Genomic DNA, 16,366 nt, shown 5'->3' with positions numbered 1-16,366 from the left:
ACTGAAATTATTTTAGCTAAAAAGAGCATTTCGGAAAACCCATGCAAGAAAATTTACAGAACACTAGTCGCAGTACATTCCCATATACATATCGATTTAGCTCGTTGTGAAGGACCCTGTATATATGTAGTTACCATAAACTGATAAATTTATATCACAAATTCTAACTAGGAAGCTATATCGAATTTCCGATTCTCAGAATGGATTTCATCATTATAGAAACTAATTCCATTGTTCGAAACTAATTTTATTGTGGTGGAATTGATTCAGTAAAAGGTTAGAGAATGTCAGCTTGTAGCAGTAAAAATAATATAAGCATTTCGAGAAAAGAAAATGTAGTATGTTGAATTGAATCTAAATAAAAACATAAGATGCGCGATTACGGAGGCATGAATTAGTTAATTTATGAAAGTTAACATGGTGCTAAGATGTAGTCTTCCTCCATTATTTATTTTGATAGTTACGGTAACTAGTTCCAATGGACAACGTAAGTACTTCAGTGTTATTATTCTCTTTTAATTGATGTCAAGTTGAAAACTTTATTGAGCTACTCTTATTCTCGTCATTGTTTCATTTATATTCCGCTACAGAAAACCTCGAATATTGGAATTCAATTAGTGTTGAAAATAGTAACTACGTAGACTTAGTTTGAATGGCACGATGTTGGTTGTTAACACGTTAACTGCTGATACTCTTTTAAAATGAAATCTTTTGATGGTATTGTTATCTTATAGGGTGATGGACCGCATTTTTAATGAAAATCCACTGATTCAAAATGTATACCGACCTAATATAAGTTGAAAAATGGAATCAATACTTGATAATTTGCTTAACATTAGAGATATCTCCGAATTTGAGACATGTTTAACGCGTAGTTTCTATTTGACAATTATAAAGTGAAGTGTTGTGAAGATTTTTCTGAAAATGGAAAAATCTGAGTATGGAAACTCGATACCATCATTTACGACCGAAAAATTTTCGGCAGATGAATTTAAACGTGCGCTTGATTGACTACGACTAAGAACAAAACTGTTGGATTAGGGAGATAAACGCAACTCTATCGGCACATCAAAAGAACGCATTTGCCATATATTGATTGAAGAATTATGTACGAGTTTGTTTACTTTGGTACAAAAGTGCACTTACTACATATTACTACATACTAACCTAACCAGACCTTATTGAAGCGATTTGAATAAAACAGGTATAGTTGGTGGTTTGCAGAGGGCGAACCTGGTCCGGAAAAGACAAGATTTCGTCGGCGAAAAAAATGACGGCGACTTTTTCTAGGGATAGAGTTAAAAAGGTAACAACAATTAAAGAAACTCTACTGAAATTCATATTGAAAATCTGTCGTATATTAATGACCAACTCTCAAATTCTACATTTAACAAACAAATGTACCAAAAAATGACATTGCAGGTTTGATCAACATAAAATTTTACGATTTTCACTGTTAACTATAATATCCAGTCCTATCAGTCAGTCTGACTGCTGCGTACTACCCATTAAATTGGAATGAAACATTTAAGATTTCGTCGTCAGAAGTCTAAATGAACTCAATATATTAATAATTTTCGCAGACTGAGACTGATAATTTGGTCGAGAGACTTTACTCTTAATTTACATGCAGACTGACAATTTTTTTTTCAATTTATGGGTCTTTCAATAATATATTGGAATGTTTGAATGTTATAGCAAATGAGGTGTTGTGTAATTTCTGGAGCTTACAGAACATTCCCTATCGAAAAATAGGTAATAACCAATACAAGCACTCTAACAAGCAACTAAGATTTTAAGAAAAAAAGTCCTCTTTATACAGCTGGACATTTTAAAATCGAACAATATACCTCCACTATAGCTGATTGAAACTGAGCATCGAAACAAGTTTAACTATCTTGCAGAGGCTCCAACCTCCGTAATATCTCAGAACTTCCATCACCACCTTTGAAAAATAAATTACTTGACGTAAGGTGTGCTTATATGGAAGCAATATATGTTTTCCTATACGATCGAAGTTCATTCATCTAATCTACAAAAAACTGTAAAGATAACAAACTCTTTAAGTGACTTGAATTTCTAGAATAATATTTACCCATACAACCCTATGAAGTGATAAATTAAGATCTATCTGCATTTATTACAAAACACTCACCTAAATGTCACATTTTTATGAGTTACATATAAGGTTGCCAGCTCTCGAAAGGGCCAACCCATTTTTTAAATTTATATTCATTTAAATTCTGTGAGGCTTATAATATTTGACGGTTTTTCACACCACATAATCAAGGCTTACATGAAAAATTGAAGTCTGTTAGTAGTTGTAACTGCTTTCACTGAAGAAATGCTCATTCCGTTTTTTTCCTCACACCATACTTGTTCCATCATGCAGGAATTAAAAGAACAAACGGAACCATTTTTTTTTCAATTCAGAATAGGGATTTCTGTCTTTTGATTTCGTAAATAAGTTAACTCAGCGTAAATCCACTCGATTTTTTTCCACGAGGTGTGGTTGCATCTCAAGCAAACCTCACCGTACAATTTGCGCAACCACCTGAAGCATTATTTGATAATTTCTGGAGTTTAGTCATGCCGGTTCATGTGATTGATTCTTTTTAAGAGAAAATTCTCATTGCTTGGTATTCCAAATCTTATCAAGTTACACCATTTTTGTAAATATGTCAAGTTAGTGACCTCAGATTTTAACTTTGTTTTTTCTTGTCATCAAATTGCTTTTATAAATCCATGACCGATTTACCATAAAATTAGTGAGGCTGCGTTATCGGATCCATCATTATGTCATAAATTTCAGTGCTTGTTACTCTATTCTAAAAGACTTGAATTATATTTTTATTCAATAAACTGAAGAATACATAAGACTGTATTTGTTATACACAAAAGTTTGTTATGTACAAAAATTATTCCATATGAGTTCAGAACAATTTTTTTCACTTTTCTTATTGAAATATCCTGTGAGCTGGCCATAGCAATGCAAGGCCGAAAATTCTTTGGAAACTTTCAAAACAATTAATTCCACTACAACTGATGAAACTTTCTTAGAATTTTTACTGCCGTTGTGAAGAATATAGCATTTGGAATTTGCTTTATATCTTTTCGAGTTTAAAGTATAGTATGCTGTGATTTGACCATTTCTCATAAATTTTGTATTATTAGGTCTTTTATTACTTCGCTGTTTTCTTTGTAATCTTTATGAAAATCCAATTAAGCGGTTTAAATGCTAATCTCGAATGAAAAATATATAATTAATCATAGATACATTTTCAAATTGTTTCTAATTCATGAATCCCTCGCTTCAGAAAAATATGCAAATATTTTCAAATTACTAAGTAGGTATTCTTGACTAGCCTGCCCTAAAACATTTCGGTAATACTGCTCGCTTTTCTCGTTTGATTCGTATCCCAGTCTTGACAATTAGAGCTGTGGTGATGTTTAATACATACCATGAAAAGTTAAAATCACTTTAGTAGCGGTTTTTATTTTTTTTACTGTTTTTAGACCAAAAAAAGACGTATTGCCTCGATTTGTTTTAGCGTTCTTCATAGAGATTTGATGCTTCCAACATTTTTCATGCTGTTTCACTGATCCAAAACCTTAATATTTAATCGAAAATAAATGTTGACATGTTATATTTGCTGTGAACTTTTTTCGATAACCACGTATGCTCATTTAACCACAGATCATTCAAAGGACAATAGTAGTCGAATTTTTCAAGGAAAAATTAGACTATTACGGTAGGCATGACTAGAAGAAAAATGGGGGGCACATCATTTTTCCCATGTTTTGAGACCTCCTGAACACGATTATGATGGTTTCTTAAACATATATATATATATATATATATATATATATATATATATATATATATATATATATATATATATATATATATATGTTTAAGCTACAATTCTTATTTTCGTCTCTCGAGCAATTGCTATGGGTCCGATTTGGTTCAAAATTAGCATACATGGCTTTTTTGGCGGCGGATTGATGTTATTAGGGTTTGGTATAAGCTAAAATATCTTCAGATCTCAGTACCTGTAGAAAGGTGCTAGAGGCTCCTAAAGATGAACGTCGTGCGATCAAATTTCTAATCTACATTTTATTTCTCCTTTCGTTTGGCTTCTGTTCACTTATATCTCCAATATGTCCTTCAATTCGTCAATTAAAACCGTTGTTTGGTTGTCTATACAACACTGCATAACATGATTACTCATACCAGTATTTTGTTTTGACGCTATGCTGCATTCAAAGAACTCGCAAAAAGCATGCCTGTAAACTAGCATGCATGAATACCAAATCTAGTGAGGCACCCGCATTTTACACTGGCCTCAACTCATCGGTGGTGTCTATCTCTGTCACGGCATACACGCATTTAATCTCTGGAAAAACTTATTGCATTCTGGGAGGTCGAGAGGTTAACCATTATTACAGGAATCTCCCAAGAAATCGGAGGGAAGATACTGATAAAAATCTAAAAAACTCTACAGTATGCGGAGTTGTACAAGTTGTGTTAAACATTGACCTCGATTATGCAGTAACCCTTCTAATTCTCCTCATTATTATAAGTACCTACTTCTCTTTCTATCAAACTGATTATTATTGTTCCAGAATGGCGTCAAGATGATGAAGGATGCATAGCTACAAATGGACAAACTGGAACCTGTATTCCAGTTCGTATGTGTCCAACTATGGTAAAAGCACTTTTAACAGTTAAAAGACCTTTATCGAAAGAAGCTCGTGAGCAACTTGAATCTTATTTATGTAGTATAGCGAATGACTACAAAGTTTGTTGTCCATCTAGTCCGATTAATATCAAAGAAGATACAATAGATACAAGTGAGGTTAGCGAATCGGCGGATATAATTCAGCATCCAAATTACCATTTACTACCAAGTAATTGTGGATACATCGATTTAGGCTCCGTGAGAGTACTTCATGGGGATAAAGCAGGTCTGACAGAATTTCCGTGGATGGCACTTTTAAGTTATAGGGAAGCCGGTAAGTTTTAATAGAACTAGACAATTGAATGTTTCATATGTGATAGACTAATTCCGGGGTGTTCCGGGGAAAAAAAGGTAAATGATGCCATGACATAGAAAAAATTTTCACATACGACCCCTCGTCCTGTCCATGTAGTGTGTTTGACGGAATAAATAATTCTACTTTACTATCTGAAGGCCAGGGGCGGCTCATACCCAATGGTTAACAATCCGTAGCTTTGACAGGGAAAACCTGCATAATCTAAAGGTAGCAACAATGAATTTTTCCATCGATTTTTTAACAAAAAAGTATTCTTTGTTTAACTCCATAAAACTTATGGTTTAGAAGATATGTAGATTTTTATATCGTTGTACATGCCAAGGAAACCGTTCGCCATAAAAAAAACATTCTAAAGAAAATTATAATAAATTGTAAGTATTTATTAGAAATACTTACGAAAAAATCAAACATTTCTAACTGAACTGCATACTGTCGAACAACGTTTTACTTACATAAGGAAACATTTGAAATGTAGAAAAATTTAGGTGATTAGCCTACAACTACATAACATATGTGGGGTACCATTTTGTAAAAATTCTAAGTAGACCTGTCCATTCAGGTTATTATCAAAAAAATATGGATCCACTATTCCTGCCGACACATTAACAGCAAATCGATGTTGACTCTTTGTTTGAATTGTACCCTGCCCATAAATGTAAATTATGGGAATTAATAAAAACCTCTCGTGTGAAATCAGCTTTATCAGTAAACAGTACTTTTCCAACAAATGTATTATCAACTCGTCTATCTAGAAACCAACAAGCGTAAGCCAGTCTTGCTGGATAATCCTCTACTTCCATGACATGCAGTTTTTGGCTGTGAGACTGTGAATAGTTGGCGTTGATACGTTGAATTGTAAGGACATTTTGCGTACGTTAGTTGTGGGATCAGCATCAACTGCATCTAATACATTTTGCTCTAAAGCAAGCTGCTGTTCGTATAGTTCGTTGTTGACCTTCGTCGCATTTTTTTTGGTAGAACACTTCCTAAAATATCATTTTATAAAAAAATAAGAAGGGTTTGCATGTACAATGATATAGTCAGTAAAAGTTACTGATTGTTAACCATTTGGCATGAGCCGCCCCTGGCCTTCAGGTAGTGGTGCAAAATTATTTATTCCGTCAAACAATCTACATAGAAATATGTCAACATCCATTGAAAATTCAAAATATTCGAAGGTATAATTTGAAAAATATACTTAAATATAAGTTCTGATTTCGAAACTACAACTCAGAAACGAGGGGTCGTATGGGAAAATTTTCTCATGTCACAGCCTTATTTTCACGTTATCTAACTCACACCCGAATTTTTGCATCAAGTCCCAGAACACCCTGCATTTATATTTTTTATGAGAAAAGGAAAGTACAATTCCTATTTATAATGATTATATGAATTGAATGTATTGTGAGCATTTTGTATTCACAAGTTTATATTTCTTTGAAAAGAAATATTTCATTATTTTTGTTGCCTTATGAAAGAAAACTGAAGACATTCTGGTAGATACTGTCTGGAACTTTGAAATTCGAAAATGTTCTGGCAGAGAGAGGGCGGGGAAGCCTCTAAAAATTGTTCTGGAATTCATTATATCGGAAATACATTATTTAAAGAATTTCCGTTTAGTAAAAAAATAGGATCAGTTAAGTACCTACAAAAGTTGTATCAATCATTTTTGGCGCAACATCAATACTTTTTGCCCAAACAAGGCTTAAAAAATTTTGAGACATAGAGGTGTCAAATTACTCTATGCTTTATATTTTGGATTGTAAAGACACCTAATTTTTTGCCTGAAGTCCTCACTTTCCTTGAGCACATATTAAGCGTAATATTATGTATGCTCGACTAAAAAAACTATCCAAAACTTGCAAAATAAATTTTCTGGTAACAACAGCTTCAAGTCCTCAAAGTCTTACCTAAAAGGAATATTTCAGGAGGTCGAGACATTCCTTCATGAGTCATTGAGATATTATTGCAAAATTTCGCCAATTTTTTGCAAAGGCTTCTATATAATTAGTTGAAAATTTTGTTTATAATTTCAAAAATTATAGAAAATGTACACATAAATAAAAATACACGTCAAATCTCTCTAATTTTCCCTCTATTTCTATTTCTTCTTCTTGATCTACTCAATTTTTTCTTCTTGTATTACATTTTCACATAGTTTTAACTCGGTCTAGGCTGACATAAACCACAAACAGATGGACATTTGAATCCCGCTCTTTTACATGAACCTTCATTGGCACAGACCATTTCACATTAGTAATTTGTAGTTTGGACTGGCATAACTACATCCTCTGAACGTTTTCGTTTGCTTCACAGTTTCAGCGGTAGGAGGCAAAATTGCTGGTTTGATCGTGTTTTGCTTTGGAACCAATTGCTTGAAAATCCCGCATCTGAGAGTTTTTACATCCTTAGGATAGAAAGTTTCCAGTATTTCCTTTTTTTTATGTTATATCCAAAAAATAACTTCAAATGTAGAGCCGTCTTTTCATCAAAAGGAAAAAATAATCTAAGTAAGCCAAACGTTTCCTTTCTTGATTTAGTGGGAGTATTCCTTCTCTTGTTTACAGTTTTACAAAGACATTATCCTTCAACATAAATTCTTTATCGGAAGATTAAGTAGACACCTTGCCGGCACAAAATATGCTTTTTTACTGAGCTGAAACCAGGGTTCTATATGTCCGTAACCAGCAAGAAAATAGGCGCTGGGTAGCCTAAAGTGTTGGTCCTACAATTAGTCTTACTTTTTAACAAGATAAAAATCTTTCTGGCTCATCACTATTAGTAATATAAATCTTTTGGTACATCGATCACTTTCACATAGCTTTGATGATAACCTAAAACTTGATTCGTATGTGTATGTCTTTAGTAAAAACCAAAATAATTGTGGTGGAATGTAACATGTGTACATATAGGCAGTCTAAATAATTTCATTTCCGTTTAATTGTTGTGAATGACTGTATAATTTTAAGGGAAATTTGAATATTTCATTATATGCACATTTCTAATGAACGTTTTTTGTTTCATTTCTAGATAATAAAGCGCATTTCAAATGTGCAGGAACAATAATCAATTCACGATATATTTTAACTGCAGCTCATTGTTTAGAAGAGAGATCTAGACTGTAAGTTTTGTCCATTTCCAACTATTTCAAAACAATTTGCAACATTTTGTTTCCAAAAAAGAAAAAAAAATACCGAATTATGTAGAGCATAATAATATGGAACAAATTAGATAGTTTTTTTTAATTTATTCATAATGTTGAAAATTATTCAGAATAATTCGTTCAAACGCATTCAAGAAAAATCCTTTTTAAATTTATTTATCAAAAATTCCCAGAAATCCTCAACCATATTATTTTATATTGACTGAAAACGGGTGACTCGAGCTTTGGGGAAAAATTTATTTTCCAATGCAAAATCAGGAAAATAGTATACTTTGTCATAGAATATATATAATATAAGAAACAGGGGGCTTAAAAATATTATCATGCATAGTTCTAGTAATCTCGAGGAAGAGACTGCTTGTATAGTCTCACTAAGCGACGACCGGGAGTTCATTGAATTTTATCAAATAATATAATATGCAACTAGGAATGGGAAAATTACATAAAGTTTAACTGATGAAAAAGAAAATCCATTTGTATTTAACATTAAGTGAATTACAAAAAAATGGGAGCAGAACAGAATTTCAGCAGAACAAATCAGTAAACAGTTTTTGATTTCAAAATGGTATTTATTTTGTAACAGCGTACTAGGATGTATTGATATCTAGTTAGCCTAGACCATTTCCATGCATAAACAAAATATTGCGTTACCATAGCAACGAACAATAAAGTTTGACGTCAAAAAAGTAACCCAGAATTACGCAATGTCCACCGAAATTGTGAAAATCGAAAAATTGGAGTATCGAACCATCATCAAATACCTTTATTTAAAAGAGTTTAGAGGTAAGCAGATTTACGAAGGTATGCTTAATACCCTTGGTGATCAATGTCCTCTGTATGCGACTGTGGAAAATTGCACTACAAGCTTCAAAAGAGGTAAATTTTCCATCGAAGATGATGACCCATAGGGAAGGCCAGTTTCTGTGTCACTCCTCGAAAATATCGATGCAGTTCATGACATGATTTTATCAGACCTAAAAGGAGAGTTTATCAGGGCTAAAATGTATATCTGAAGCACTGAATATTTCATACGAACGCGTTCATCATATAGTTCACGTCAATCTGGACATGAGAAAAATTGCTGCAAAATGGATCCCCAAATGTTTGAATGTTGACAAAAGGCGTGCAAGGGTAGAAGCATCGCGTTCGATCTGTGCTCGATTTGAAAACGATGTAGATTTCTTAAACCGAATTGTTACTATGGATGAGACTTGGGTACATTTCTACAATCCACAAACAAAGCAACAATAGATGGAATGGCAACACTCTGGTTCTCCAAGTCCTAAGAAGTTTCGTGTCCAAAAATCTGTTAGAAAAATTTTTGCTTCAGTTCTTTGGGATTGTCTTGAAGTTATAATGATTGATTTTCTGGATAAGGTAGAACAATAACTGGATATTACTATTCGATATTACTGACCACTCTACGAAAGAAAAATTGGAGAGAAAAGAGTCGAAAAGCTATCCAAAGGTGTTTTGTTTTGCAGGACAACGCCCCTGCACTCAAATCTCATGTTGCCATGCAAAAAATTCGTGATCTAGGGTTTGAATTACTAAAACACATCCCCTTATTCACTAGATTTGGCTCCGTCCGACTATCATCTCTTTCCTTAACTGAAAAAAAGTTTGAAAAGTCTTAAATTTTTTTCCAACGAGGAGGTAATGAAAGCTGTGGAGGTCTGATTTGCAGAGCAAGAAGAAACATTTTTTTTTGAAAGGTCTAGAGACGTTGCAGGTTCGCTATAATTAAGAGGAGAATATATTGATTAATAAAATATTTTGACAATGAAGTTTTGTTTGGTTCTATAGTAGGCTAAGAATTTTCCAATATATCCTCGTACATTGCGTTTTTAGTTGTAGTCCGGATCAGAGTTTGAACGCGGGCCGTATCATCCCATTACCCTACGACGACCACGGCTCAATGGAACATCTGATGTTTATGTTTTATTCACTCAAACGCGACATCAATATCTATGTCGTAACATTGACGAATGTTTTGGTAGAAATTTTAAATCTAAAATCTGAAACGTTCTTTGTTCCTACTAAATGTTGATTGTGTCCAGATATAGACGTAGATAATGTGTGTTTTCAAACATCATAGGATAATTTTTCAGAATTTGCCATTGAGCATTTTCTCTTAAGATAAATTCACACGTGACTGTTGTCTTTCATCCATCTTAATTTTTCAATATATCCTCGTATAAATACAAATAAAAAATACTAATACAATAATAATAGATCCTTCTTGTTATATTATATTATATCTTATTATATTAGTCCGGTTACTAAGAATCTGAACTGCTACTAGAAGCATCATATTTGACAATAGAAAGTAATTTTCTCCATGGTTTCGTTTTTTATTTAGAGCCAGGTCTATTCAAATCAAATTACTTTTTCAATTCTTCTTTTATGCTGCTACCTTCACTATTTATTTACTTGTGAGTGAAATGCCAAACCTTTCCTTTATATTTGTTTGCTTTATTCTGAAATGTCTTTACTTTTATTTTATTTCAGTTTCAATCTATTGAAGTGCTACTCATTTTATATTTTCAATCCTAAATTAGTTAATGATGAAACCTCACAAGTACAACAAACGAGAGACGTTTGAATCCAAGACATCGTAAGCATAATAAACCAACGCGTCTTGACCTATCGACAAAGCAATTGCTGAAAATATGAACGCTAGCGAATGCTCAAGGATTTTATTTTAATAGAGTTTCAATCAACCACTTTTTAAAGCTTTTGCTCTTGAGGTTTTTGTTTTCAATGATATGTCAATGCTTTCAACAATTGCTTTATTTTTGTCCATCGATTAAAGTTATATAGTAAACATGCATTACACCAAAACACTTTAAACAATGGGATAACATCTGAAAGATTTAATTAAACTAGAGAAAACAACATGTTCTGATGCATAACTTCAGGTAAAACGACCGCATTTGTTGAAAAAGAGTTTTGTTCATCACGACAATGCACCTGTCCATTTGTCAGCTATTGTCGCAGAAGAAATAACCGAATTCAGGAGAATGAAAGAGTGCTGTGAAAGATAATTTTGCTTTTTACGAAACATCTAAAAGGTTTTTTTGCATGGTCTAAAAATGTTGGCAACTGTGGATTTAAAAAGACATCATGTATTTTAAAGTAAACTAACTCGTTCATTGTCAAATCCGTGAAACATCCTGTCTCTAATTGATCGAACTAAAAAATCAATTATAGTTCTAAGAAAACTTGAAATGTCACTGTTCTAAAAGCGTTATCTACAGGGGACGACTCTTTTGAAAAGTTATTTTGCATTACGAAGTATGATTATGATATACAACATATGATTTACGTGAAATATGTATTAAATAATCATTTTTCCAGAGAATTCGCGTTATTATCACTAGATAAACATAAAACCTGCCAAATTAGTAAATGTACCGAAAATAGATAGGCTGATCACTCTCACCATGCTTATTGATGTTAACATTATACAGAGGTCGGCATAAGTCATGCAACGCTCTCGAAAAACCGGCATAAGTCCGGTAACGCCCTTAAGTCTGGCAATAATGTCGAAAAATATTAAAACGAAGCATGTTCGAGCTTCAGATTGTTGTGTCTTTGTCATGATAACACGTGCTCGCTGAGTAGACGAGTATACAGAATGACGATATAAGTTCACGCTTCAAGAAAGATTTTTTTGTTACGTTATATCTGCGTACGAACGCGAAACTTTTTTTACCCAATTTCAACAAAAAATTCCAAGCCACCAAATCGTTCAACAGTGTAGGAGACGTACCAGAAATTCTTAAAGACGGGCTCTGTTACTGACGCGCCGCGTTTTGAACGACCGGTATGTGTAACAACTAACGAAACTATGTAAACAGTAGCACTGGGGTTAGTTGAGCTCTTTACGACAAATGCTGAAACGCTTGCACAATCCAGTATATCGTCCGCGTCTTCTCCACGCACTTAACGAGGATGATTTCGATCGCAGATTGGAATTTTGCGAGTGGTACCTCGGGTGTAGTCAAGAAGATCCATAGTCCCAGTATTTAATTTTGTAGTCTATGAAGCTGAATAGTATTGTCTATCGGCATGACTTCGGGTATTGAAACTACCAGAATCCTCACGTCTTCAATGAAGAAGAATTCAAACTGCCTAGAGTGTGTGTGTGTTTGAGCAGATATCTATGCGGGAGGTCTTATGGATCCGTACTTTTTTAAGGGTCACGTGATTGGTCAAAGTTATCTGGAAATGCTCGAAGATTTACGTGGGCAAATTGATAACGATCAACACGTGAAATTTCGTCACTCCATGCAAGATGAAGCTTCGCCGCATTACGCGTTATGTGTTGCTCGTGAATGGATAGGCATGAATAGTTTTTGCAAGAGGACCACGCACCCTTTCCAATCTCCGAACTTTAATTGAAGAAGAATTTGAAACTCTTCGCTTGACATGCTTCGCCGAACCTGCCTCTCCGTTAAGAAACATTGCCGTAAATGCATTGATCAAGATGGGCATCAATTTGAACACTCGTAATTTATTTTAATAACTTACTACTACCACACTTATGTCAACCTCTGTGTTATCTCAACTCTTTATCTTGTTGTTTTATCTAAGAAGACAAATAAGAGGCTTGACAAAACTGTGTTCTAGTAATAAATTTTTTATTGCAGTCTGGGCGCTAGGGTAGGAGAATACGATATATATAATAAGAGCGATTGCTTTGCAGGAGTTTGCAATGATCCAGTGCAAGATTTGATAGTTGAAGAAGTTATTGTCCATTCTAAATATCAAATTATCGATAATTCGAATGATATTGCGATATTACGAGTAACACCTATTCGATTTAACGAAAGTAAGTTTTTAACAAATTTAAACAATAGAAATAGAACGAAAACTTGAAACGGATGCGTTTGATTTTGTAGATATACTTTTAGAGCGTTCGTGTGAATATTTTTATAAACCAAATAAAACCAAGATAATGTTGTCCATCAATATGAAACATTAACTTGTTATCATTCTACCAAAATGTTTTCATTATTTTCAGAAAATATTAAACCAATTTGCTTACCACGCGCAAAAAACCTGGAACCCAAAGACGATTATGTAGAAGTGACTGGTTGGGGCGTTACAAAACAGTTTACATGTGAGTAGATAATGTAAAACGTAAGCTTCCTCATCAACTTCAAATCCTTCATCGCTAATATTCACCGAAAATATATTGAAGCGAATTGTCCTACCAGGAATTTCTTTCCACCTTTGTTCAAATATTACAATTTAATTCTAAACCTCATTTCGAGCACATGAAAACAACGCTTCCGTAGCAAAAGTACAGTATTCGACATATGAGAGTAAACAATCTTCACCTTAAATGGAAATTACATTATACTAACGAACGTTTAAATTGTTAATGTGGTTGCCTGTATTTCGAATTATGAAAATATAATATAATTCATTTGAAAGAAAAATATTGTAAAAAACTGTCTAATCTCTAAACTGTGGTAGAAGGTGAACAGTATAGTATATCCACACAGCACCACAAAATATACAGTATTGAGCCAGTGAAGATCATGTTCCCAATTAGTAGGACATATAGTGTGTGCTTCAGCTCTACATTCAATTTACCATATAAGGACATTCAACAGATATCTGTGATGAACAATTAAGCAGCTCAATTGATGCAATTGTAATACAAATGATACTTTCTTCTAGAAAAATACTGAGAATGAAGGTTTTCTATTTCCAATTTTCAGACTATTCGAGTTTAATTAATGCAGGTTATTTGATCGTGATTTCTTGAGTCATGTGTATAGTAGAAGCAATCACAATCACGTTTGATTGAAATATATTTATCAAGAATTTAGTATAACCTAAAGTTAAAGCCACATAATACATATGTCCTTAATAGATAAACCATGATACGTATCGTGTCCCTTGTGTTAATTTCAGATCAACTGCGAGTCTAAGAAAAAAACACACTTTGTGTGTTTTTAATTATTTGGATGACGAGCGGAGAAAGGAAAATAACTGAGAACAGACTTGAACTCCTAGATACTATGAGTCCAGCCGACCAACTAAAACTTGGTCCTTTCCCTTGCCTTTCTCCATTTTTCTGGTCCCGTTCATACTTTTATAGGATTCTCTGTTGTGTATCGGCACTTTTTCTAGAGATTTTCTTAGTATTCTCTTTTTCATTGTCCATTGACATCCATGTCTTTGAGCTCGAACGGCTCAAATGTACTCCCATATCTCCTTCCTTTCTGATCTTTTTCAGAAAGCATCGGATCAGTTTTTTATCAACAGTAAACAAATGTCAGTTGATTAAACATTGTAAAACTGTTCCTCTGAATCGGAAAGTTTTTCTTACATTTAATCGATCACAACCGATATTTGTTGATGCATACTAAAGTGTGGTTGCAATTTGATTATAATCAACTTTTCTGATTTTAACAATGTTTGTTGTAATTTTAGCTAAACGAAGTGACATTTTGCAAAAAGCTTTTTTACCAGTAGTCAACAAAACGGCTTGTCAGGAAATATATGCAAATAATACAGAAATAACAATTGATGACACCAAAATATGTGCAGGGGGAGGTGTAAAGAAAACAAATGCTTGCAATGGAGACAGTGGGGGTCCTATACAGCAGAGAAGACAGTTTAACGATGGCATGAGGTGAGCAATTGAAAACAGAAACTCTTAATTCAGGATCAAAATTGATTTTTGCAAATTATCCATTCATTTGAATTTGTTATTAAAAATATATGGTAATACTAATCGTCGAAAACTAATCATTTCATTCGTTTTAGTTCTTTGAGAACCTAATAAAAGTTATTCATTCTCCGTGCATGGTTATCTTCAATTAATTCTTGTGAACAGCGTAATTGACAAGTTACTGAAGCTTGCGATTTTTCTACTGTTTTCAATCTCAGACACAAAAATATCTCATTGATATAGAATTTTGTTGTAAAATAAGTGTGAGTTGGTATATCGCTAATAATGACACAATTAAACACCTAACAATTTTAATTAAGGTACAAAGACAGATCATGTAGTTATAATAATAAAATGTATTCATAGGTTGAGTTTTAAATTTGAAATTTTCACTGAAAACGGAATGCGACAATCAAATGATATAAATCTCGTCCCAAGCTAAGTCCTGCAAGCGTCAGCGTTAACTTGATAAGAAAATCTTTGTTTCAGGTACATTCAACTTGGTATAGTGAGTATTGGTATAGAAGGATGCGATATTCCTGAAATATTTACAAAAGTGGCTCATTACATGGATTGGATATTGGATAATATGAAACCGTAGTTAGTCAACAATAGAATATTTATTAATTGATTATTGTACTAATATAAAAATATTGTTAAAACAGTTTTATATCTTATATCTTATATCTTATATATATATATTCCTTCATTATAATATCAACAATGTCAATACATATCTTCGATAATAAGAATCATACCCTATAAACGTCTATAGAAAGGTATCGTGAAGATTACGTGCATCTGAAATTTAGCAAAGATTGTGTACAACCCTCCAGGTTGATATTTGATGATGAGAGATTAACAACGCATGCACCACCAAGAACCACGCCTAGTTGTTGGCTAAAAACAACAAATCAGCTCTTACTCATTGCATAAAACTTAACTAACTATATTATGTAGTATAACTGACAAACAACTAATACTTACAGCATAGTTATAATATTTAAATAATATATATCCCACATATGTTGTTAAATAAAAATACGTTAGGTTAGTATATGTATATTGGTTTAGGTTAGGTTAGGTTAAGTTGATCAGTTAAACTACTTAATATGTTTCTGGTCAACAGCTAGACGTACACCTGTCACAGTCCGCTACCTAACAGGCTGTCCGCAATTTTGGTTGATTTCCAACTGTAATGTTTCCTTTACGAGCTATTAGGTGAACCTATGAAAATGAACCTGTACAGATGGTCGGCGCAAATGTCATCGAAAAAATAACTGAATACCACACCCGAATGTCGCCAAACACGCTACCTACGTTTAGTTAATATGCACCAACAAACATTTCGAAAAAATTTGATCTCTTTCCGATTGTATTCAAGGACAAAACATTCTAACTTCTATTCTAACTTCACCATAAGTGCCTGGAAAGAGAGATGGTAATGA

At 33.3% G+C, this 16,366-nt stretch overlaps 1 protein-coding gene across 1 annotated transcript; it reads left to right on the top strand.

Moving 5' to 3' along the window:
* Nucleotides 1–309: 309 nt before the first annotated feature.
* On the top strand, nucleotides 310–15,580 carry LOC130891173 (phenoloxidase-activating factor 3-like). Its single transcript, XM_057795770.1, has 7 exons — nucleotides 310–487; nucleotides 4,630–5,019; nucleotides 8,092–8,182; nucleotides 12,880–13,061; nucleotides 13,254–13,352; nucleotides 14,678–14,879; nucleotides 15,408–15,580. The coding sequence occupies exons 1-7, from the start codon at nucleotides 406–408 to the stop codon at nucleotides 15,517–15,519; spliced, it is 1,158 nt and encodes a 385-aa protein (XP_057651753.1). The 5' UTR covers nucleotides 310–405; the 3' UTR covers nucleotides 15,520–15,580.
* Nucleotides 15,581–16,366: the final 786 nt, after the last annotated feature.

The sequence above is a fragment of the Diorhabda carinulata genome, chromosome 3 (assembly GCF_026250575.1).
Source record: "Diorhabda carinulata isolate Delta chromosome 3, icDioCari1.1, whole genome shotgun sequence".
NCBI classification, from domain to species: domain Eukaryota; kingdom Metazoa; phylum Arthropoda; class Insecta; order Coleoptera; family Chrysomelidae; genus Diorhabda; species Diorhabda carinulata.
This window is presented reverse-complemented; position numbering and strand designations above follow the sequence as displayed.